The 24802-nt window shown below is 50.5% G+C and overlaps 2 protein-coding genes across 3 annotated transcripts in view; one reads left to right on the top strand and one right to left on the bottom strand.

Annotated features, from left to right (window-relative positions):
- sema4f (sema domain, immunoglobulin domain (Ig), transmembrane domain (TM) and short cytoplasmic domain, (semaphorin) 4F) overlaps window positions 1-2357 on the top strand; it is a 72827-nt gene extending 70470 nt beyond the window's left edge. The window contains exon 14 of the mRNA XM_007906670.2: window positions 373-2357. Coding sequence (XP_007904861.1) covers window positions 373-947 — 575 coding nt within the window. The 3' untranslated portion in view covers window positions 948-2357. The remainder of the gene's footprint in view (window positions 1-372) is intronic.
- A 3054-nt stretch (window positions 2358-5411) lies between these two features.
- ccdc166 (coiled-coil domain containing 166) lies at window positions 5412-24527 on the bottom strand. 2 transcript variants are annotated; one of them, XM_007906669.2, is made up of 9 exons: window positions 24236-24527; window positions 20722-20802; window positions 16685-16876; window positions 12434-12487; window positions 12215-12269; window positions 10056-10200; window positions 8130-8209; window positions 6257-6433; window positions 5412-5701 (listed from the first exon to the last, which is right to left on the bottom strand). In XM_007906669.2, the coding sequence occupies exons 3-9, from the start codon at window positions 16801-16803 to the stop codon at window positions 5462-5464; spliced, it is 870 nt and encodes a 289-aa protein (XP_007904860.1). In that variant the 5' UTR covers window positions 16804-16876; window positions 20722-20802; window positions 24236-24527; the 3' UTR covers window positions 5412-5461. The 2 variants fall into 2 exon arrangements, with proteins under 2 accessions (XP_007904860.1, XP_007904859.1); XM_007906668.2 differs by having other exon boundaries at window positions 16685-16857.
- Window positions 24528-24802: the final 275 nt, after the last annotated feature.

Genomic DNA, 24802 nt, shown 5'->3' with positions numbered 1-24802 from the left:
GAAGAGAAGGGAGTTTCTCTCTCCTTAAGTCCTGGCCAACAATCCCCAGATAAGACTAGTCATTTACTTCATGCAATACAATTTTAATTTATATAGCACCTTTCACGGAAGGATTTCTTAGAGCGCTTTAGACTTCACAGCTGTTTGTGGGATGTTGCAGTGAACAAATTGGCTGCCATTGTTCATCCACAAAAAACAGTTAGTACACTTTTACAGTATTCTGGCCTCAACCACCCTTCCTGGCAACCATGTGCCAGTCATTAATTACCCTCTGTGTAAAGAAATGTCTGTCCTGAAATTGTCCTTTGCAATTATGTCCTCTTGTCCGATTGTCTCGAAAGCAAAACCTGACGCTAACTCTTTGCTTTGCAGATTCTCCGCAGACAAAAGTGCTCCACATGGTGAATGGTAGCACGGTCTTTCTACCTTGTGTACCTGTGTCCGCCTGGTCCCTGTGCCAGTGGACAACCCCACCTGGATCCTTGAGCAACGAACTCAAGGGTCATGGGCTTCAGGTTACTGTTACGAAGGACAGTCTGGGAGAGTACAAGTGCCGGTGTGTGGAGGGTGAGGTGGAGGTTCACTCCATCTCCTACAGCTTAGAGCTGCCCGCTTCACATGATTCCCGTATGAGCCACACCGGCCTCACCTACTTACTAATGTTTGTCGTTCTTTGTGCTGGCTTCATCCTCAGTCTCCTCTTCTGTTACTTCAAGAACAAAATAGGGCTGAGATTTAGGTCCAGGAGACAGGCAGAGAGAGAGAAGCCATGCCAGGCCTCCTCAGATGAGATCCGTCCTCTGGCAGTTGGTGTGAGGAATGGACCGGGTATGAATGGGACTGGGGAGAAGGAAGGAGCTTTCAGCCACATGGGAACAGAAGCCAATGGGATGCCAACGCGGGGCACCATCTCCATCATATCGTGTCAGGACGAGACCTCAATCTAACGCACGCCCGGATGTTCTCCCCCTCCCCGCAGCGGACGCATCTTGTAATATATCTTTCATTTAACTTGTTTCGTTCTCGGGCAAGAATTCAGATCCAGATGAAGGTGAAGTCTTTTCACATTGGCTTGTTATTGCACCAGCATTCTTGCTCTCTCACTCTATCACAGGCCACAATGTGCGATTCTGGCAGCCGATCATCTGCAGTTCTGTAAATCCCCCCGATGCTCTTCCAGGAATGGGAGCATGTGTAGGGGGGAAAGGAGAGGGAGAAAAGACTCCCGCTTGCTTCTCATGTGCTCAGTGATTGACACCGTCTCTGTGAAGCGCTCTGAGACGTACTTGCAGCTTGTCAGTGCTGTGATGTCTGAGCCTCTGGAGTACCACAGGGAGATCAGAGTTCGTCCCCAGCGCTCTGTCCACTGTTCTTGTGTACTCTGCTGTCACAGCAAATCTGAGCATGCAACAAAACCACCAACCTCCAGTGTGAATGGCATTTCCAGAGATGGACTGTGCTCTGCCTCGGACTTTGGTGGGCTCTATGGGACAACCTCAGGAAAGTGGAGGATTCTCAGTAGAAGGTTACAGGGCACCGGGACCCAGTGTTTGAAAAGCTGCGTCTCATGTCTGCGAGAGGTCCTGGGTCAGTGGGCTTCAGGCGATGTGTTTTACCCAACACCCCACCCCCACGGCAGCTGTAGTGAGCAGCAGAGGCTGCTGATCTGGGAGGAGGGTCGCTCAGGCCCCGTCATTAAAGACTGGGTCGTTCGATCCTTTTGGTGACTAAAGGAAGCCCAGTGATTGGAGCAGAGCAGAACAGTGCCATCGCTCCGGTTCTCACAAATGTTTGCAGCGCTCATTCTTAAAGCTTCAGGGTTGACTGGACCTTCTGTGTTCTGTGGCCACGTGCAGCATCACTCCTGATTGTCCTCTACAAAGTTCAATGCTGTTCATTGTTGTTGCATTTCCAGACCTTTATTTCTGTACAGACCCAATCCTCAGCCCAGACGAGTGTGTGTGTGTGTGTGCGCGTGTGCGCGTGCGTGTGTGTGTGTGGGTGTATAGGTTGGGTGGGTGGAGTATAGGATTCAAACTTCACTGGAAATAGGCTTGTTTTTGTTGTTTGTATATTTTAACTGTTGCCAAGATTAACCTGGAATATCTGGTGGTACCAGGGATCGGGAGAAATGCCCTCCCCAGTTTTATCAGTATTAAATGCAAAGCTTGTTGAGCCTTTGTTATACCGGGGATTGAGTGGTTAATTGGGATTTCCCTTGTCTCAGAATGGGAAGCGATGAGTTTGTGTTCAGGGTGTCCTGAGTGATTAGGTGGGGGGAGGGTTAGTGGGGTGGGGGTGCGGGGAGAGAGGAAAACAATGCTGTATTGTTAACGTGTGTAACTTGACCTTAAGAGCTTCATTGTTGCCTTTGTGTAATGTTATCAGTGAGATGGACGGCCAGATACAGCTCAGTCCATGTCACTCCCATGGCACAGGGACAGGATGCTAGCATTCAGCCCACCCAGCCTGATCTCCCAGTTTATTAGACAACAGCAGACCATTTAATCTCCTTGCCTCGCCTTTTTGTTTTTTCCATATCCCTAAATTCTCTTTTGCTCATGGAGTCCTGTAACAGTGGTTAGCATGCTCGCCTTGCAAGCGAGGACCTGGGTTAGATTCCCCGGCAGCCGCGTTTCACCCACAAAATTTGCAGTACATTCTGTGAAGCGTTTTGAGACATCTCAAAGACATGATAAGGCGGTATATCAGATGCACATGCGAGGATTATTATCATAACATTTTCATCACGTTTTCAAGACGTCTCAAAGCACTTCAAAGAATATACTTACTATATAATAATGATAGTTATTATAATTGTATCTTCCTTCTAAATAACTGATTGACCAGGACCCCTCTGCCTCCTCGTCCTCCTTGACCTATCTGCTGCCTTTGACACCTTTAACCACTCTATCCTCTTCCACCTCCTCTCCTCTCACCTCAACCTTCATAGTTCTGTCCTTGAATGGTTCAGATCGTACCTCTCACACTGTCTCCACTTCATCTCCACAGATGGTTTCTCCTCTAGCCCCTGCACCATCTCGTGTGGAATTCCTCAGGGCTCTGCCCTTGGTCCTGTCCTCTTCAATATCTATGTTCCCTCTTGGTGAGATCATCCGCAGACTCGGGGTCAACTTCCTTCCTCTCTCGCATCAGGCTCCGTGACCTTATCATTCCCATCCTCGCCTGACTCCATTGGCTTCCCATCACACAGAGGATACAGTTCAAGATCCTGGTCCTAACCTTCAAAGCCCTCCATGGTCTTGCTCCCCCCCCCCCCCCCCCCGCCTCTGTAACCTCCTAACCCCCACTACCATCCTGCCCACTCCCTCCACTCAGTAGGCTCCGGCCTGCTTCACATCCCCCGCCTCGCCTTCCCCCTCATTGGCGGGCGGGTCTTCTACCACTCTGCCCCCACCCTTGGAAGTTCATCCTGCAGTCCCTCTGCATCGCCCCCTCCCTTGCCTCCTTGAAGACACGTCTCAAGACCCTCCTCTTTGACCGTGCCTTCGGTTACCCTCCTTCCCCCTGCCCTCCATCCTCCTGAATCCCGACTCCCAGCTTGAGTCCAAAACACTGACTGTCCAGTGCCTTGGGACGTCCTCCTGATTGAAAGGCGCTATACAAACATCATTTTGTTGTTGATTCTGCCTCTAAAACTGGCTGGGGCAGTGCGTTCCCCACTCCCACAAACCTGGGTGAAGAAATGTTTCCTCATCTCGGTTTTTCCCTCCTCACTCCTGCCGCCGTAGGTCTGCAACTAAGATTTTTTTTACTAAGTGACTCATTGTGTAAGACTGCTTTTTGCAATATTGAGAATTAAAACATAAAATTGTTTGTAAAGCTTTTTAATTCTATGTTACATAGGTGACCTGAGGCAAGCCAAAGCCCAAAGAGTTAAAGTGGTCCTAGCTGGACAAGTAGCAGGATACTTATCAGACCGTGCTCTATTCAGTGTCTTAGCACAGTGTTGGGGAGTGCTGCAATATCAGATCCTTTGATGGGATGTTAAACCAAGGTCCCATATGTGCCTGTTCAAATGGACGTTAAAGATTATTGGAGTCCTGTATAGTGGTTAGCCCTCTCGTCTCGCAAGCGAGAGGACCCAGGTTTGATTCACAGGCAGGGCAAAGCCTTAGGCATATTTCCTTACACTACATGTCTTGTTTTCATAGCAGTAAATAGGAACCCAGTTAGTCGATTGGTGGATCACTTTCCGGGGTAATAGTTCCTCAAAAAAAATTTGATCGCTTAATCCATGCAAGAATTATTATTATTATTAATATTGGTTAAAGACATGGCAGTTTCTCTCTGCTGGTGTTCTGTCCAACAATCCCCCAGATAACATCGGTCGTTCACTTCATGACCCTTTGCTGGGTAAGGCTATATGCAAATTAACAGCTCACTGCACGGAAGGGGTCATTGAGATGTGCTTTGCGTGTCTGCTCTCTAGTGGTGTTAATCGAGGATTGCAGCAACACCAACTTTAAAACCCTGACCTGCTGCACAGCTGATCAGACTGAGCCAACAGCTGGGTAAATAGGGACCAGACACAAGTCACTTTATTGTAAAATGGGGTGGGGGGTGGTGCTCGGGAAACAATCATGAATTAAGATTCTTTTTAATGATGGGTATAATGATAATCCTTGCATTTGATATAACGCCTTATCACGTCGTTGAGACCTCTCAAAGCGCTTCACAGAATAAAACAAATCGACTTGATAATTTGTGGGTGAAACACGGCAGCCAATTGCGCACAGCAGTGTCCCACAAATCGTCGTGCATTGAGTGGCTAAATTATTTTTTTTAAGGGATTATTACTGCCGGAAATTGATCTGCCAATTAACTAACACCCTACTTACTACTAGGTAAACAGAGGCGTGTGGAATAAGGATACTCTGCCTGCGAATTAAATCTGGATCCTCTCACTTTACAAGGCGAGTGTTCTAACCATTACTTCATAGGACTGTGTATTTTACAATGAATCCTGTAAAGCAGTTTAGGACATCCTTCTGACGTGAGAGGCACTGAAACAAATGTAAGGATAAAAAAAACAGCAGCTGCCAAACAAAGTGCTCATCAATTTTAATATTTGTCAGGAAAAACTCATAGCTGAGGTGATGAGAGGTTTTGGTGGATGATGAGAGGTTTGGGGAGAGGGCGAGAGGTTTGGGGAGAGGGCGAGAGGTTTGGGGAGAGGGTGAGAGGTTTGGGGAGACGGAGAGAGGTTTGGGGAGGTGGTGAGAGATATCGATGATGTGCCGCTTCACGGTAAGGATCATGAGGATGGAGTGCACGGTGGGGATCATGAGGAGGGAGGGCACGGTGGGGATCATGAGGAGGGAGGGCACGGTGGGGATCATGAGGAGGGAGGGCACGGTGGGGATCATGAGGAGGGAGGGCACGGTGGGGATCATGAGGGAGCGCACGATGGGGATCATGAGGGAGGGCACGGTGGGGATCATGAGGAGGGCACAGTGGGCTCTGGGGGTGGGGGCATCTTGAGGCGACTGCACCGCAGCCTCTTGAGCTTGGTGCTGTACTGCTTCTCCCGCAGCAGCTGCTGGTGCTGTTCCTCCAGCTCCAGGCGGCGAGCCCGCAGAACACCGGAACGCCGGATCTGGCACAGCAACTCCTGCCGAAGCTGCTGGTTCTCGCTCTTGATGAACTCGATGTGTTTGATCAGGCAGCAGACGGCCTCCTTCGGGACCGACGGAGGGAAGAAAATAAAATGTTACATAATATTAATAGAAATAAATAATAATCCTTGCATTTGATATAGCGCCCTATCATATCCTTGAGACTTCTCAAAGCGCTTTAGAGAATATACTGTAAAGCGAATTAATTGTATTTTTGGGCGAAACGCAGCAGCCAATTGTGCACATCAGCGTCCCACAAACTGTCGTGGATTGAGTGACCGCATTTTTTTTTGGTGGGATTATTACCCCGGAAAGTGATCTGCTTATTGATTAACAACCAGATTCTTACTGACTGCTGGGTAAACAGAGTGTGTGGAGTAAGGAAATTTGCCTAAGGTTTCGCCACGCCAGGGAATCAAACCCATGTCCTCTCACTTGGGCGGTGAGTGCTCTAACCACTACACTACAGGACTTCCATTAGTGTAGTGGTTAAACTGAGTGGTGGCGATTATACAATCTATAAAGATAATATTTAAGCAACTTTTACAGTTGTTTGAAGGACAACACCTGACAGTGCAAAACTCTGACAGGCTGTGACTGGGGGTGATTTGCCTCACCCGGTTTGCTTCCTTCTCCAGGGCTTTAACCATCTTCATGGCATTCTGTTTGTAATCGGCTTTCTCCTGCAGGAAATTCACTTTGATTTTGTGGAGATTTTCTGCGTGTTCTGCCCGCGCCTCCATCACCTCCTTCTGCAGTTCACTGATCCTGGACAGTTGATTCTCCCTCAGCTCCTGCAGTGAGAACAACGGCAAACACAGGAACACGCTTACTCCGCCCAGCAACACGCTTACACAACAACAACTTGCATTTACACAGCGCCCCTCACTGTAGAGGTGCTTAACAGCGTCGGAGCCTGACACCAAACTGTGGGAGTTGACCATATGCATGGTCAAAGAGGAAGGTCTTTAGTCTTGATTTGAATATGGGAAAGGAGGGGGCAAGGTGGAGGGATTGAGGGAGACAGTTCAGCTTCAGGGCATAGTGGGTGAAAGCACTTCGCCAAAGGTGGAGCGGAAGGCATGAGGGATATGCAGGAGGCTGGAGCCAGCCAAGCAGAGGCAGCTGGTAGTGGAGTGGGGAGAAAGCAGGTCGAGAGGTAGGGAGGTGCCAGGGCCTGACGGGATTTGTAGACGAGTGTGAGGACCTTGAAGTCTAACACACTTACACTGTACAGAAACATGTTTACACCATATAGGAATACGGACACTATGCAGGAACATGCACGGCCAACAGAATCGTACAGCATGCTGGAACATACATCAATACAGGAGCATGTACAATATAGGAGCATGCTGGCATCATCCAGGAACATGCACAACATATAGAAAGTGACCACAGGCGTGTTGAAGAGGTAGGATGTTAAGGTGGATTCAGAGACAGATAGAGGGGGAGTCAGAGGGAGAGAGTTCCAGAGGTTAAGGGACTTAGTGGCTGAAAGTGAGTGCCCTCTCCCGCACCTGGCTCTGTGACCCTATCGCACCCACCCTTCCCCAGCTCCACTGGCCTTGTAGCACTCCTCCTGCCCTCCATGCCTCCTAAATCCAACCCCCAGCTCAGGTCCAAATCCCTGACTGCCCAGGGCCTTAGGATGTCTCCTGACATGAAAGGCACTATACACATGTCATTTGTTGTTGTTGAAAATTCGGTTACTGATGGTGGCGCGGAGAAGGCAGGGGCACACCCAGCAAGTCCCGAGTTAGCTGAGTGGCAGAACGTAGAAAGTTTTATATCCAAGACAACACTAAGTTAGGGGCTTAGTAAGTTGTATAGATGGGAGTAGGAAGTTACAAAGGGACTTAGACAGATTAAGTGAGTCGGCAAAGCTGTGGAAGATGGAAGTGCGAGGGAAGTGTGGGGTCATCCACTATGGATCAAAAAAAAATATAGCAAAATATTTTCTTGACGGGGAGAAACTAAGAACTGTGGAGGAGCAAACAGATTTGGGTGTCCATAATCCACAAATCACTAAAAACTAGTTTCCAGCTGCAAAAAGTAATCAAAAAAGGTGAATGGAATATTGGCCTTTATCTCAAACGGCCTGGAATACAAAGGGGAAGAAATGATCCTTCAGCTGTACAGAGCATTAGTCAGACCCCATCTGGAGACTGCGTTCAGTTAGAAATCTGGAATTCTCTCCCCAAAAAGGTTGTGGATGCTGGATCCATCCACGCCTTCAAGAGTGAGGTTGATTCTTGGTAGGTCAGGGTATTAAGGGATTATGGGGAAAAAGTGGGAAATTGGAATTAACAGGATTAGATGAGGTACAGATCAGCCATGATCTAACTGAATAGTGGAACAAGCTTGAAGGGCTGAATGGACTTCTCCTGTTCCTATGTTCCTATGTAAAGGGATTCAAGCCAATTCTTCCTGGCCCTCTAAGACTTGGCCCGATCTCCTTCACTGCCAGTGTTGGGAGGTTATACTCACCTTAAATTCCCCCAGGCTGTCAATCTGTTTGTTGATCTGAGCCAACTCGTTTTCCTTCTCCAACTTCACTAACCCCAGCTCTGGGTCAGAAAAGGTCAAAAGAAAAAAAACACAGGAATTTCAGACCCACAGGAATGCCAGCTGGATTCTGCCTGCTCTGTACTCACCCACTCTTTCCCCAAGCCCCTCCCACTTCACCAATCCCCAACCCCATCTGTCCTTCCGATGAGATGTTAAACCGAGGTCCAGTCTAACTGTTCTTGCACTATTCGAAAAGAGAAGGCAGTTTCTCTCTCCCAGTGTCCTGGCCAACAATCCCCCAAATAAAAAGTTGGTCACATACTCCATAGCTGTTTGTGGGACACTGCTGTGCGCAAACTGTCTGCCACATTTCACCCACAAAACACACAGTCAATCCACTTTGAGACATCTCAATTACATGTTAAGACGCTTTATCAGGGGCAAGGATTATTATCCACCAAATCCCACCCAACACCCCCAAAACCAAACCAACCGCCCCTCACCCCAACATAAACTCCAGCACCCAATGCCAGCCCCAAACCCTCCACCCCAAGCACCATCCCAATATTGGGCACAGGTGACAATGTGTTTTGTTCACAAAATATATAGTAAATTCACTTTACAGTACATCTGTGAAGCTTTGAGACGTCTCAAAGACATGATAAGGCGCTATATCAAATGCAAGTATTATTATTAGTATTAATACTGGGAACATTATTCTGTGACCTAATCAGGACATAGCAAATCCAAGCCTGCCTGATTTAGTAATCCTCTTGCCTCTAGGTCAGAAGATCACAAGTTCACGTTGGGGACTTGGGAGTTCACAGTCCAGGCTGACGATTCAACACAATGTTGGGCAGCAGGGGGGTGGGGTTTGGGGGAACATTGCCAGAGATGCCCTTCAGATGAACCAAGCTCCGGGCTTTAAAGATGCTGTTGGAAAAGAGGAGACTCTCTCTCCTGGTGTCCTGACCAATAATTCCCCAGAAAACAATGGTCATTTATTCCACTGCTGTTTGTGGGACTTGCCACCTACAGTCACTACATCTGGCTGTTTGTGGGGACATTGCTGTGTGCAAAATGTCTGACAAGTTCACCCTCAAATGACACACTTTACAGTATTTACTGTGGAGCGCTTTGAGTCATCCTTCCGACATTATAGTATTTGTACAAGCTTAGCCATTCCCTGGCACCTCCCTATGTCCCTAGCCTCCTCCTACTCCACCCCGCCGCTTGTCTTTCTCCGCTCTGCTAACTCAGGCTGTTCGCATCAGTGGCTGAGCCTTCAGTTCCTACGCTTCTAACCTCTGGAACTCTCTCCCCCCATCCCTCCGCCTTGCCACCTCTCTAGCAGTCTTTAAATACTGCTCAAAAACCCATCTTCCCCTCTCCCTTTCTCCGGCTCAGACCTGCCCTGGCGCAGAGTCTAACCCAATGTGAAATGCCAGTTGCTGTATTAATTACCGTGAAGTCAGGTGAGATGTTTTCGTGTATAAGATGCAAGTTATTTCTGTCTTCTCTCCATGCTGAGACTGCTATAAATTGAGGATAATATTAATAATAATTATAATCCTTGCATTTGTTATTGTGCCTTATCTTGGCATTGAGATGTCTCAAAGCACTTCACAGAAAATATTATAAAGTGAATTGACTGTGTATTTTGTGAGTGAAACTCAGCATTTTAATTGCACACAGCAGTATCTGACAAACAGCTGTGGATTGAGAGAATTTTCTTGAGGGATTATTCCCCCCAGAGTGTGATCTGCCAATTGCCTAACAACTGGGTTTCGACTTACTGCTGGGTAAACAGACATGTGGAGTAAGGAAACTTGCCCAAGGTTTTGCCCTGCCCGGGTCCTCTCACTTGTGAGGTGAACATAGTAAACACTACAGGATCTCACTCACCTTGGAGCTTCTCCTCGTACTCGGCCAAGATTTTCTCCTTCTGCTTCTTGATGTTTTCCAGCTCTAAGTGGTTCTGATCAGTCAGGCTGATGATCTGATTCTGCCTCTTCTGTGCCCTCTTGCTCATGTAGGACGTGTACTCTTGCTAATTCAGGGACAGATTCAAACAGGTAACAACAACAAATTGCAGTTATATATAGTGCCTTCCACATCAGGGACAACCCAGGGTGCTGGACAGTCAAGGGTTTACACCTGAGCTGGGGTTGGAGTCAAGAGGGGTGGAGCGCAAGGTGGTGGGAAAATGCCTGAAGGTGAGGTTGAAGAGAAAGGTCTTGAGCTGGAACAAGCACAGGTCTGTAACCAGATTCCCAATCCGAGGGCACAGGTACACACACACAAAGGTACACAAACAGAGGTACATACACGTTCACACATGCTCACACACATACGCTGAGACGCGCACTCACTGTCACTTAGGAAACTGAGAGAAACACCCTTCTCTTTTTGAATAATGGCGCGGGATCTTTAACGTCTGCCTGAACAGGCACAGATGGAACCTTGGTTTAACATCTTGTCTCAAGGATGGGACCTCCGACAATGCAACACCCCCCAGAAATACACTGGATGTCAGCCTAGACTCTTATTAGTTCAAGTCCCAATGTATTAGTTCAAGCTCCAATGACACAGAGGTGAGAAATGCTAGGAAGTTTTTCTTTACTCAGAGGTTAATAATATAAATAATAATAATCCTTGCATTTGATTATGGCGCCCACAAACAGTTGTGGATTGAGTGACCAAATTATTTATTTTTTTCAGGAATTATTACCCCCGGATAAGCGATCCACCAATCGACTAACCACTGGGTTCCTATTTACTGCTAGGTAAACAGAGGTGTATGGAGTAAGGGATCTTGCCTAATGTTTCACCATGCACAGGAATCAAACCCTGGTTCTCTCCCTTGCGAGGCGAGTGCTCTAATACTAAGCTACAGGACTCCAGATCAAGTTAATCATCAAATGGAATTGGGTTACTAGAAAGGGTGGGTAAAGCCAGGATGCTGGAGAACTGGAAGGATGAGATCAAATGGGCTGGTAGGCCTTCTTCACCTCAAACCAATCACTTCACAAGCTAGCCTCAAGTCACAGAACCACAGTACTGACTGTTGCCACGAGAGGCCATCAGGGAGCTATGGGAGGAGAAGACTCCAATGGATGGAAACGAATTCCTCAACAAGATCCAACAATAACCCAAAAATAACACAACGCCAACAACACACCAATAACAACAAAAAACACACCAACAATAACACAATATTTGTTTTTTGGACAGCCAGGTGTTTGACACATATGGAAACCCATCACCATGCTTAAAGAGTAACCAAACCAAACTGAGAATTCCTTGTATCCCACCTACACAGGGAAATCCCAGAGATAGATTGTTAGAATGGAATGTGCGCTCTCTCCCTGAAGGGACACATCCAGATGGCTTACCTAATTCTGGAAAGTATTAGGTGCAGGTTGGCAGGAGCCAAGGCTTGGGAACCCCAGAATGTGCATTGGAATCTAACCAGCTAAAACCTCAAAGCTTGCCATTGAGATCACTGCGCTGGCAAGCTTTTCGAATACTTGTCCAGCTAGGACCACTCTACCCATTAGGGCTTTAGTTTGCATGGTTAACAGGAGCTGAGTGGGAGGATTCTCTGCCCCCAGTGACTGGTCTGTCCTAGCAAGTCCTCCGATGAGCCAGGCTGGGCTGTATGTTATCAGCAGTGCCCTGGAATACTGAGGACCCACCTGGCTCAGGAACTGGACTAGAGACCATCACATAGGGCTGGCTCGATTCTTACATTCCGTGCACAAAAGAGCAGTCAAAGAGGTAGGTCTTGAGACAGCCTTGAACGAGGAAGGAGGAAGTCAGAGGGACTCCAAAATGACATTAAGATACAACAACTTGCTTTCATACCAGGACAAGGAGAGGGCTTGTGGTCTTGTGTGCTGTGTGGCGGGGCAGCGCAGGGGTTGGCAGGGTGGGGAGGGGGCGGGTAGGTTGGACCTGAGGCTGTGTGTGAGTGTAGACCTCACTCCCTGTAGGGCACAGATGCCCTCGCCCCTCCCCCCCACCACCCCTCACCCCAACCGTGGATAGAATCTGACACATACACTCTCTAACCGGGTCTGGTGTGCCTCCTTCTCCAGGAACTCATTCTCTCGCCGACTGTAAACACACACTGAGGAAAACAGCCAGACTGTATGATGGAGACACTGTGTGACAAGTCTGTGTGACAGTGAGACTGTGTGACAGTGAAACTGTGTGATTGTGTGACAGTGAGACTGTGGGACAGTGAGACTGTGTGACATGGTGACTGTGTTAAAGGATACAGTTCATAAATCTTCTGTTTCAACTGTTTCAGCTCCTCTACCAGGCTGTCGAACCTTTCATTAAACAACAAAACAAGTTGAACTGTTCAACCCTGACACTGAGCAAGAGGACGTGAGAATAAAGAGTGGGGTGAAGAACACACTCTCCAACCTATGCCTAATACTCTCTGGAATTAAGTCAGCAGGGTGTGTCCCTCTAGGGAGGAAACAAGAGAAAAAAAGAGAGAATGAGAAAGAGAGAATTTAATTTAAGAGAGAATTGGAGTTAAGGAACAGATCCACCGTGATTTAACAGAATGGCTGAACAGGCCAGAGGGGCTGAATAGCCTACTCCTATTCCTATGAGTTATGTTCTATGAAATAGAAACAGAGAGAGATTGTTAAAGAGGAAGTAAGGAATGGATGAAGATTCATACGGAGTATAAACACATGCCGAATTGCCAGTTTCCATCTGTTACGCCCTCAAAATACACAATCAATCCATTTTATTTTATGAGAGACATCCCATCGACGTGATAAGGTCCTATATCAATTGCAAGGTTTATTATTGCATGCCTGCAATGAAAGTTTATTTTTGCTTTAACTCATAAGGCTGGGTAATCAACCCTGAAAGGGTGATGGAAGCCGATTCAATAACATTTAAGAGAAAAGTAGATAATTATTTGAGGAGGACAAGTTTGCAGGGCTATGGGAGAGAACGAGGAATGGGAATGATAGGTCTTTTCAAAGAATCGGCACAGACACGATGGGCCGAATGGCCTCCTTCTGTGCTGTATAATTCTGATTCTATAAATGATGTTGCAAATTGGCTGCCATGTTCACCTACAAAATACACAGTCACTACTCTTTACAGTGAACCCTCTGAAAGGCTTGGAGATGTCCACCTGATTGAAAGATATTAAATGATATTATTCATTAATTTTATTATTTCAATATCCGAGTCTGTGATATCTATCCCCCGTTTTAGGTTTTTCAATTCATTTTTCTGCTAGAAGTGACTATAACTATAATGCCTGGTTAAGTTACATAAATAAACTAGCTGCACTCGTTGCAGCTTCGCTTGCAACCGAAGGATCTAATATGGAACGTAGATTGACACACAGACAGGCATTTCATCTTTATCTATACTCGTCTTTGAAGACTCCTGTGGGAGGAGTCCTTTTAGGAGGACTCAGTGGGAGGACAGTGTGTGCGTACATACGTAGGTGCTCTGTGATGCACAATGTCACAGCATCACTTTGACTTGGCAGCCACCAGGTATAACTGCAGTGAAAATCGCAAAACTCAAAATAACTCATAAACTATAGGAGATACCCGAAAACAAATACGCCCATGTCATTCTCAGATGCAATACCTTGCCGATGCGGTATCAAGTATCTTTCTTGAAGTGAAACAGACATTGTTGCTTTATTTGTATATATATAGAAGATAGATAGAAGAAGATAAAACTTGCTAACACCTTAGAATTCAACCCAATAACTAAACATTCGATTTGCCACCTGCTGTATGTTTCCTTTGGGGATGCAAAAACAAGCTGTGGAACTTCACAGCCAAACATCCATTGACATTTCATGTTCTAAAAATATCGGGCACTTCTCTTTTCCAGTTACAGGCAGCCCTGTTGTCAATGGCATTGACAAAGGGTGAAGAGTAACACCCCACTGTAATCTCACTGAGAGAGACTATACAGGTTTTTTGGTGGGAGTGAGACATATTAATAATAATAATAATCCTTGCATTTGATAAATGGTTAGAGCACTTGCTTTGCAAGCGAGAGACCTGGGTTCGATTACAGGCAGGGTGAAACCTTGGGCAAGTTTCCTTACTCCACACGCCTGATAATAATCCCTCAAGAAAAAACCCAATAATAAATTGGTCATTTCAACGCAAGACGTTTGTGGGACACTGCTGTGTGCAATTGGTTGCCGCATTTCGCCCACAAATATACAGTCAATTCACTTTACAGTCTATTCTGTGAACCGCTTTGAGACGTCTAGAAGACGTGAAAACCGCTATATCAAATGCAAGGATTATTGTTATTATTATATATATCCTTATCATGTTGTTGAGACATCTCAAAAGCACTTCATACATTATACTGTAAATTGACTGTATTTTATGAGCAAAACAACAACAAAAAAATTACATTTGTATAGCGTCTTTCATGTTGGGAGAACGTCCCAAGGCGCTGGACAGTCAGTGTTTCGGACCCGAGCTGGGGGCAGGGTCGAAGAGGAAGGTCTTGAGAAGAGTCTTGAAGGAGGTAAGGAAGGGGACGAGATGGAGGGACTGTGGGATGGACTTTCAGATGGTGGGGGCAAAGTGGCTGGCCCACCCCCCAATGGTGGGACAGGCAAGGTGGGGGACTTGAAGCAGACCAGAGCCTGCTGAGTGGAGGGAGCGGGCAGATTGATAGGGGTTTAGGAGGTCGCAGTGGGAGGGGGGAGTAAAGCGATGGAGAGCTTTGAAGGTGAGGATCAGGATCTTGAACAGTATCCTCTGTGTGATGGGAAGCTAGTGGAGTCGGGCGAGAATTGGGGTGATACGGTCATGGAGCCTAGTATGGAAGACGACATGGGCTGCAGAGTTCTGGATGATCTGCAGCCTATGGAGGGAGGAGTTGGGGAGGCCAACAAGCAAGGAGCTCGCATAGTCAAGCCTGGATGTTATGAATGCATGTATGAGGATTTTGGCTGCCTGTGATGGGAGACAGTGGCAGAGCTGGGCAATGTTGCGGAGGTGGAGGAAAGCAGAGTGGGTCATGGCATGGATGTGGAGTAGAAAGGATAGCTGAAGGTCAAACAAGATGCCAAGGTTCCATGCTGACTTAATAAGGTGGAGTGTACATCCTTGGATGGTGATGCTGCCAGTGTCTGAGGTGTGGAGGCACTGACGGGAGCCAAGTAGGAGAGCCTCAGTCTTGTTAACGTTCAACTAAAGAAAATTAGCTCTCATCCAGGATTTGATGTCTGACAGACATTCTGTCAGGACAGCAGTGGTCCTGGAGTCCTGGAGCACCCAATTGTGTGCAGCAGTATCCAACAAACAGTCGTGGATTCAGTGATCAAATGATATATATTTTCTTTAGGGGATTGTTACCCTTAAAGCAATCCACCGACTAACCGCTGGGTTCCTACTTACTGCTAGGTAAACAGAGGCGTGTGTAGTAAGAAAACTTGCTTAACGTTTCACCCAGCCCGGGAATTGAACCCGGGTCCTCTTGCTTGCGAGACAGGTCCTCTAACCAATACCCTACAGGACTCTCTGTAGCATATTTATTAGAGCTCTCACTTTGCTCTAACTGATATTTTACAGGGAGCCCGCCCCTTCAGGGATGGTCTTCTGAGGTTGGGACTGGGTTACAATGTCGGACAGAGAAGAGGACGATTTACTGCTCCAATAATAATAATCATTGCATTTGTATGACATCCTTCACATTGGGAGGATGTCTCAAAGCACTTCACAGGATTTACTGTAATGCATAGTGACTGTGTTTTGTAGGCGGCCGTGGCAGCCAGTTTGTGCACAGCAATGATTCACAAACAGCCGTGAGTCAATTTTATCTGGTAGATAAAATCAGCTAGGACACCGGACGAGAGAAACTCCCTGCTGTTTGCAAACAGCCCCGCAGGCTCCTTAACATCCACCTGAACAGACATAGATGGGACCTCGGTTTAATGTCTCATCTGAAGGACGGCATACCCGACAATGCAGCGCTTCCCCCAGCACTGCGCTGGAGCATCAGCCTAGATGGTGAGTTTCTCCTGGTTTCCTGGCCGACAGTCCCCCTGGATAATTCAGGTCATACATTGGGGGTTTGCAAAACACATGGCCACTTCGCAGCAAATTCTGCAAAGCATTCTGACAATTGCTTCCGCGTGAGAGGTGCTGTAACAGATATAAGCATTATTGTGGAGTCCTGCAGCTTAGTGGTTAGAGCATTCACCTCGCAAACGAGAGGACCTGGGTTCGATTCCCGGACGGGCAACACGTTAGGCAAGTTTCCTTACTTCCGCTTGTTAGTCGATTGGTGGATCGCTTTCCGGGGGTAATTATCCCTTCAAAAAATAATATTTGGTCACTCAATCCACAACTGTTTGTGGGATACTGCTTTGCAATTGGCTTTCGTGTTTCACACACAAAATATACAGTCAATCCACTTTACAGTATATTCTGTGAAGCACTTTGAGACATTTCAAAGATGTGATCATATATTTATTATTAAATGTAGGATGAAGCAGCGCAGCTTACTGTCTCTGGAGAGTTATGACCCGCTCACTGGCAGCAGTCATCACGTCCACCTCTGTACCGACCACCTTGCTCTTGTCTCCTCCCTTCTCCTTTTTCTTCTTTTCCTTTTTTTTCGACATCTTTTCGGTGAATCAGTGCCTCTTCAAGTAAGCTCTCTCTCTCAGCAACAGCAACTTCAGTGAGAAAGATCACCTAATGACATTTTAGTGCATTTTGTGGGCAATCACTGTACAGCGTAGTGACTGTTTATTTTTTAGGCAAATCCATCAGCCGAATTGCACACAGCAACGTCCCCGCAAACAACCAAGAAGTGAATGTCTAACTCTATCAGGGAGATTGTCGGCCAGGACACCGGGAGACAGACACTCCTTTCTCTTTTCCAACTATGATGTGGGATCTTTAACATCCCCCTGAACAGGGCACAGATGGAGCCTCAGTTTAATATTTCACTGCAGCACTCCACTCAGCATTGTGTTGGAGCTGAAGAGACTCGAGGGATTTGAAGGCCTACTACCATTTCTGTGCCTCTCCCCCTCCCTTGGAACAAGAGTAGGCCATTTAGCCCCTCAAATCTGTTCTGCCATTCTATTAAAACATGGCTGATCTGTACCCACCTTTGCCCCATAAATCTATCCACACTAGGCTTTTGAATGGAACCAGGATCCACAGCCTTTTGGGGGCAGGTGGCAGCACCTCCGCTGCATGCCCAGGAACTTGGATCCAGAAAGGAGGACTGTTTGCACACAGGTCTCATATGCTGCAAGCTTGACCTGCACCAGGAGCTCTGAAACTCTATCCCGTAATCCCTCCACCTCATTCCCTCTCTTGCCTCCTTCAAGTCCCGTATAAAGAACTTCCTCTTTGACAGTCCCTTCGGCCACCCTCTCACCCTCACCTGCCCTTCACCCCTCCTGACACCAACTCCCAGTTCTCGTCCAAAAAACCCTGACTGTCCAGCGCACTGCAATCTCTTTGGGATGTGAAGGGTGCTATACAAGTGTAATTTGTTGCTGTTGCTGCTATCCTTGAATAGAGACAAGCACGACCAGAGTGGCCTTGGCTCTGTGATCGGATTATGCTGATTGGGACGCTGACAAGCAAAAGCTTAAACACTTATTCAACCACACATCCAGTTGTATGTTTCATTTAGAACACAATGCATGGCAGACAGGATGTTGTGGACAATTTAAAGTTTGTTCGAGTGAAATATAAAAGTACATGAATATATGAGGAGTCACAGCTGCAACTCTTGTGGCTTCTAGAAAGAAGTCAGGTCAGTGTGTGGGCCTGGCTTGATCACTCGCTGCAGGTGCTATTTCTTTTGTGCATCATTTTGTGTAAGAATTACTCCCTCCTCCCCTCCTCTCTGTTGTCGTCTCCCCTCCCCCTCTCCCTCTCGAAACATAGAACATAGGAACAGGAGGAGGCCTTCAGCCCTTCGAGCCTGTTCCCCGTTTAATTAAATAGTGGCTGATCTGTACTTCAACTAATCCTTTCAATACCAACATCCCACTTTTTCCCCATATTTCTTAATACCCTGACCTACCAAAAATCTATCAACCTCACTCTTGAAGGTGTGGATGGATCCAGCATCCACGGCCTTTGGGGGAAGAGAATTCAAAATTTCTACCACCCTTTGAGTGAAACAATGCTTCCTGATTTCACTCTTAAATGGCCTGGTTCTAATTTTAAGACTATGCCCCTTGTGTTAGATTACTCTCCCATTCCTCTCTTTCCACCTCTCCCATCTCTCAATTTTTCTCTCCCAATCACTATCTGCAGTAGCAGGATCCGACGGGTGGTAAGGACTCGGCTGGTAAGGAGACGCGCTTGCCTTCCCCTCAGTTTGGGTACACGTTGCAGTAACGGCGGGCATTATTTCCGCTCTCCCTGCCAGCTAACCACCAGCTTCTGCCGCTGCTATGGGAGGACGTTCATCAGGAAGGGAGGGAGGGATTGAGGGAGGGAGCAAAAATTTTGGAAATGGTCCCAGGCCAGATAATATAACCCACCAGGGTGGATGTGGCTGTTCAACCACACTGATATAAGACATGATATCAAGTGCGAAGATATTTACAAGTATTAATATATATAAAACACACATATATTGATTTATTTACATTATTTACAATCCTCCCCCAGCGACCATTCCGCCCAGCGACCATTCCCCCCCAGCGACCATCCCCCCCCAGCGACCATTCCCCCCCAGCGACCATTCCGCCCAACGACCATTCCCCCCCAGCGACCATTCCCCCCAACGACCATTCCCCCCCCGACCATTCCCCCCCAGCGACCATTCCCCCCAGCGACCATTCCCCCAGCGACCATTCCCCTCCAGCGACCATTCCCCCCCTGCAACCATTCCCCCAGTGACCATTCCCCCAGCGACCATTCCGCCCCAGCGACCATTCCGCCCCAGTGACCATTCCCCCCCAGCGACCATTCCCAAGTTACCATTCCCCCAGCGACCATTCCCCCAGTGACCATTCCCCCCAAGTGACCATTCCCCCAGTGACCATTCCCCCCAGCGACCATTCCCCTCAGTGACCAATCCCCCAGTGACTATTCCCCCAGCGACCATTCCCCCCCAGTGACCATTCCGCCCAACGACCATTCCCAAGTTACCATTCCCCACGACCAGTCCCCCCCAGCGACCATTCCCCCCCAGTGACCATTCCCCCCAACGACCATTCCCAAGTTACCATTCCCCCAGCGATCATTCCCCCCCAGCGACCATTCCGCCGAACGACCATTCCCCCCCAGTGACCATTCCCCCAGTGACCATTCCCCCTCAGTGACCATTCCCCCGAGTGACCATTCCCCAGCGACCATTCCCTCAGCGACCATTCCCCCCAGCGACCATTCCCCTCAGAGACCATTCCCCCAGTGACCATTCCGCCCAACGACCATTCCCCCCCAGTGACCATTCCCCCAGTGACCATTCCCCCTCAGTGACCATTCCCCCGAGTGACCATTCCCCCAGCGACCATTCCCCCCAGCGACCATTCCCCCACAGCGATCATTCCGCCGAACGACCATTCCCCCCCAGTGACCATTCCCCCAGTGACCATTCCCCCCAGCGACCATTCCCCTCAGCGACCATTCCCCCAGTGACCATTCCCCTCAGCGACCATTCCCTCAGCGACCATTCCCCCTCAGCGACCATTCCCTCAGTGACCATTCCCCCGAGCGACCATTTCCCCCAGCGACCATTCCCCCCAGTGACCATTCCCCCAGCGACCAATCCCCCCAGCGACCATTCCCCCAGTGACCATTCCCCCCAGTGACCATTCCCCCAGTGACCATTCCCCCAGCGACCATTCCCCCCAGTGACCATTACCCCAGTGACCATTCCCCCAGCGACCATTCCCCCAGTGACCATTCCCCCAGTGACCATTCCCCCCAGCGACCATTCCCCCCAGTGACCATTCCCCCAGCGACCAATCCCCCAGCGACCATTCCCCCAGTACCATTCCCCCCCAGCGACCATTCCCCCAGTGACCATTCCCCCCAGCGACCATTCCCCCCCAGTGACCATTCCCCCAGCGATCATTCCCCCCAGCGACCATTCCCCAGTGACCATTCCTCAGCGACCATTCCCCCAGTGACCATTCCCCCAGCGACCATTCCCCCAGTGACCATTCCCCCAGCGACCATTCCCCCAGTGACCATTCCCCCAGTGACCATTCCCCCAGTGACCATTCCCTCAGCGACCATTCCCCCAGTGACCATTCCCCCCAGTGACCATTCCCCCAGCGACCATTCCCCCAGTGACCATTCCCCCAGCGACCATTCCCCAGTGACCATTCCCCCAGTGACCATTCCCCCAGCGACCATTCCCCCCAGTGACCATTCCCCCCCAGTGACCATTCCCCCCAGTGACCACTCGCCCCCAGCGACCATTTCCCCCCAGTGACCACTCCTCCCCAGTGACCCTTCCCCCCAGTGACCACTCTCCCCAGTGACCATTCTCCCCAGTGACCATTCCCCCCCCAGCGACCATTCCCCCCACAATGCTCTGCTCCACGGGAACTCACCGCTGTTATTTTTGACGCTTCGTTTCTTCCGAGATGACACGAAGCGGCTCCGTCGCCCTAGCAACCGTACCGGAAGTGGGGCTGTATCCAATGGGAAGTTTACATTAGCAACGAACCTGGAAAGTAACGGAACCGGAAGTGGGCGGGACACCGGAAATTAGCAAAAACAACGTCACGGCAGCGATGTGGGAACCGGATATAAAACCGTAAGTGGTCCCGCGCGGCCGCGGTGTTTGCTGGTCCGGGGCGGCGGGTCATTGTGAGCGGCAGCTGCTGATACTACAACAACAACAACAACAACAAGATTCCATTTATAAAGCGCCTTTCACGTCAGGAGGACGTCCCATTCCGCCATGTGTGTGTGTGAGGGGCAGTGTGTGTGTGTGTGTGTGAGGGGCAGTGTGTGTGTGAGGGGCAGTGTGTGTGTGTGTGTGTGAGGGGCAGTGTGTGTGTGTGTGTGAGGGGCAGTGTGTGTGTGTGTGTGTGAGGGGCAGTGTGTGTGTGTGTGTGAGGGGCAGTGTGTGTGTGTGTGTGTGAGGGGCAGTGTGTGTGTGTGTGTGTGTAGGGGCTCAGTGTGTGTGTGTGTGTGTGAGGGGCAGTGTGTGTGTGTGTGTGAGGGGCAGTGTGTGTGTGTGTGTGTGAGGGGCAGTGTGTGTGTGTGTGTGTGTGAGGGGCAGTGTGTGTGTGTGTGTGTGAGGGGCAGTGTGTGTGTGTGTGTGGGGGCAGTGTGTGTGTGTGGTGGGGGCAGTGTGTGTGTGTGTGGGCAGTGTGTGTGTGTGTGGGCAGTGTGTGTGTGTGTGTGTGTGAGGGGCAGTGTGTGTGTGTGTGGGGCAGTGTGTGTGTGGAGGGGCAGTGTGTGTGTGTGTGAGGGGCAGTGTGTGTGTGTGTGTGAGGGGCAGTGTGGTGTGTGTATGAGGGGCAGTGGTGTGTGTATGAGGGGCAGTGGGGTGTGTGAGGGGCAGTGTGTGTGTGTGTGTGAGGGCAGTGTGTGTGTGTGTGTGAGGGGCAGTGTGTGTGTGTGGGGGCAGTGTGTGTGTGTGTGGGGGGCAGTGTGTGTGTGTGAGAGGGGCAGTGTGTGTGTGTGTGAGAGGGGCAGTGTGTGTGGGGCAGTGTGTGTGTGAGGGGCAGTGTGTGTGTGAGGGGCAGTGTGTGTGTGAGGGGCAGTGTGTGTGAGGGGCAGTGTGTGTGTGAGGGGCAGTGTGTGTGTGAGGGGCAGTGTGTGTGTGTGTGTGAGGGGCAGTGTGTGTGTGTGTGAGGGGCAGTGTGTGTGTGTGAGGGGCAGTGTGTGTGTGTGTGAGGGCAGTGTGTGTGTGTGTGTGGGGCAGTGTGTGTGTGTGTGTGTGGGCAGTGTGTGTGTGAGGGGCAGTGTGTGTGTGAGGGGCCGTGTGTGTGTGGGGGGCCGTGTGTGTGTGGGGGGCCGTGTGTGGGTGGGGGGCCGTGTGTGTGTGTGGGTGGGGGGCCGTGTGTGTGTGGGTGGGGGGCCGTGTGTGTGTGGGTGGGGGCCGTGTGTGTGTGGGGGGGCCGTGTGTGTGTGTGGGGGGGCCGTGTGTGTGTGTGGGGGGGGCCGTGTGTGTGTGTGTGGGGGGCCGTGTGTGTGTGTGTGAGGGCCGTGTGTGTGTGTGTGGGGCGTGTGTGTGTGGGTGGGGGGCCGTGTGTGTGTGGGGTGGGGCCGTGTGTGTGTGGGTGGGGGCCGTGTGTGTGTGGTGGGGGCCGTGTGTGTGTGGGTGGGGGGCCGTGTGTGTGTGTGGGTGGGGGCCGTGTGTGTGTGGGTGGGGGGCCGTGTGTGTGTGGGTGGGGGGCCGTGTGTGTGTGGGGTGGGGGCCGTGTGTGTGTGGGTGGGGGCCGTGTGTGTGTGGGTGGGGGGCCGTGTGTGTGTGGGTGGGGGCCGTGTGTGTGTGGGTGGGGGCCGTGTGTGTGTGGGTGGGGGGCCGTGTGTGTGTGGGTGGGGGCCGTGTGTGTGTGGGTGGGGGCCGTGTGTGTGTGGGGGGGCCGTGTGTGTGTGGGTGGGGGCCGTGTGTGTGTGGGTGGGGCCGTGTGTGTGTGGGTGGGGGGCCGTGTGTGTGTGGGTGGGGGCCGTGTGTGTGTGGTGGGGGGCCGTGTGTGTGTGGGTGGGGGCCGTGTGTGTGTGGTGGGGCACGTGTGTGTGTGGGTGGTGGGGGCCGTGTGTGTGTGGGTGGGGGCCGTGTGTGTGTGGTGGGGGCCGTGTGTGTGTGGGTGGGGCCGTGTGTGTGTGGGTGGGGGGCCGTGTGTGTGTGGGTGGGGGCCGTTTGTGTTGGGGGGCCGTGTGTGTGTGGTGGGGGGCCGTGTGTGTGTGGGTGGGGGGCCGTGTGTGTGTGTGGTGGGGGCGCCGTGTGTGTGTGTGGGGGGGCCGTGTGTGTGGGGGGGCAGTGTGTGTGTGGGGGGGCAGTGTGTGTGTGGGGGGGCAGTGTGTGTGGGGGGGCAGTGTGTGTGTGGGGGGGGGCAGTGTGTGTGTGGGGGGGCAGTGTGTGTGTGGGGGGCAGTGTGTGTGTGGGGGGGGCAGTGTGTGTGTGGGGGGGAGTGTGTGTGTGGGTGGGGCAGTGTGTGTGTGTGGGTGGGGCAGTGTGTGTGTGGGTGGGGCAGTGTGTGTGTGTGGGTGGGGCAGTGTGTGTGTGTGGGGGCAGCAGTGTGTGTGTGGGGGGCAGTGTGTCGGTGTGTGTGTGGGGGGCAGTGTGTGTGTGTGTGTGTGTGTGGGGCAGTGTGTGTGTGTGTGAGGGGCAGTGTGTGTGTGAGGGGCAGTGTGTGTGTGAGGGGCAGTGTGTGTGTGTGAGGGGCAGTGTGTGTGTGTGTGTGTGAGGGGCAGTGTGTGTGTGTGGGGCAGTGTGTGTGTGTGGGGCAGTGTGTGTGTGTGGGGCAGTGTGTGTGTGTGTGAGAGGCTGCTGATACTACACACACACACACACACACACTGCCCCTCACACACACACACACACACACACACTGCCCCTCACACACACACACACACTGCCCCTCACACACACACTGCCCCTCACACACACACTGCCCCTCACACACACACTGCCCCTCACACACACACACACTGCCCCTCACACACACACACACTGCCCCTCACACACACACACACACTGCCCCACACACACACACACTGCCCCACACACATACACTGCCCCACACACACACACTGCCCCTCACACACACACACACACACTGCCCCTCACACACACACACACTGCCCCTCACACACACACTGCCCCTCACACACACACACACTGCCTCACACACACACACACAGCCCCTCACACACACACTGCCCCCCACACACACACTGCCCCTCACACACACACACACACACACACACGCTGCCCCTCACGCACACTGCCCCTCACACACACACTGCCCCTCACACACACACTGCCCCTCACACACACTGCCCCTCACACACACACTGCCCCTCACACTCAGATACAGGATTTAGTGACGGCACTTTTTGATCCTTTGACGTCGCCTCTTTCTATCGCTGTACAGCAGAACTCACCAAGTGTTGGATTGTTCACCCGCAAATAGAGACCGTGAGCTGGGCTTAGACTGCCGAGCAGTGCCGTTTTACCCTCCTGATGTGTTGTTGCAGTAGTACTTTTGCTGAGCAACACCCATTCCATTATCTGTTATCTCTCAGTACAGCATTTCTCAATTTCTTTTCAGTTACCGTGAAATCACGTAACAGCAATCATGTTTGCAGGTAAACACCGAGTTTCTTTTTAAATGAAACTGATGCTTTCTGTTTCAACCACGGCCTCTGGTAATGAATTCCACATTCTCACTGCAATCTGTGTAAAGAATATTAGTATCCGTTATATTATTATCTGTGATAGATAACGTAGATCAGCTCTGGAACTCCATCCCCCAGTGCCTTCGCCGCTTCCTCCCTTTCCTCCTTCAAGGCCGGTCTCAAGACCTTTCTCTTTGACCGTGCCTTCAGCTCCCCTCTCGACTCTCTACCCACTCCTCGCTCCCTCCCTTCCCTCCCCTCACCCTGACCATTTCCCCCCTCCTCGCTCCCTCCCTCCCCTCCCCTCACCCTGACCATGTCCCCCAATGCTCG

This window comes from Callorhinchus milii, unplaced genomic scaffold (assembly GCF_018977255.1).
Source record: "Callorhinchus milii isolate IMCB2004 unplaced genomic scaffold, IMCB_Cmil_1.0 Scaffold1, whole genome shotgun sequence".
Lineage (NCBI taxonomy): Eukaryota > Metazoa > Chordata > Chondrichthyes > Chimaeriformes > Callorhinchidae > Callorhinchus > Callorhinchus milii.
The sequence above is the reverse complement of the archived record's forward strand: the minus strand, read 5'-3'. Positions and strand labels throughout refer to the sequence as shown.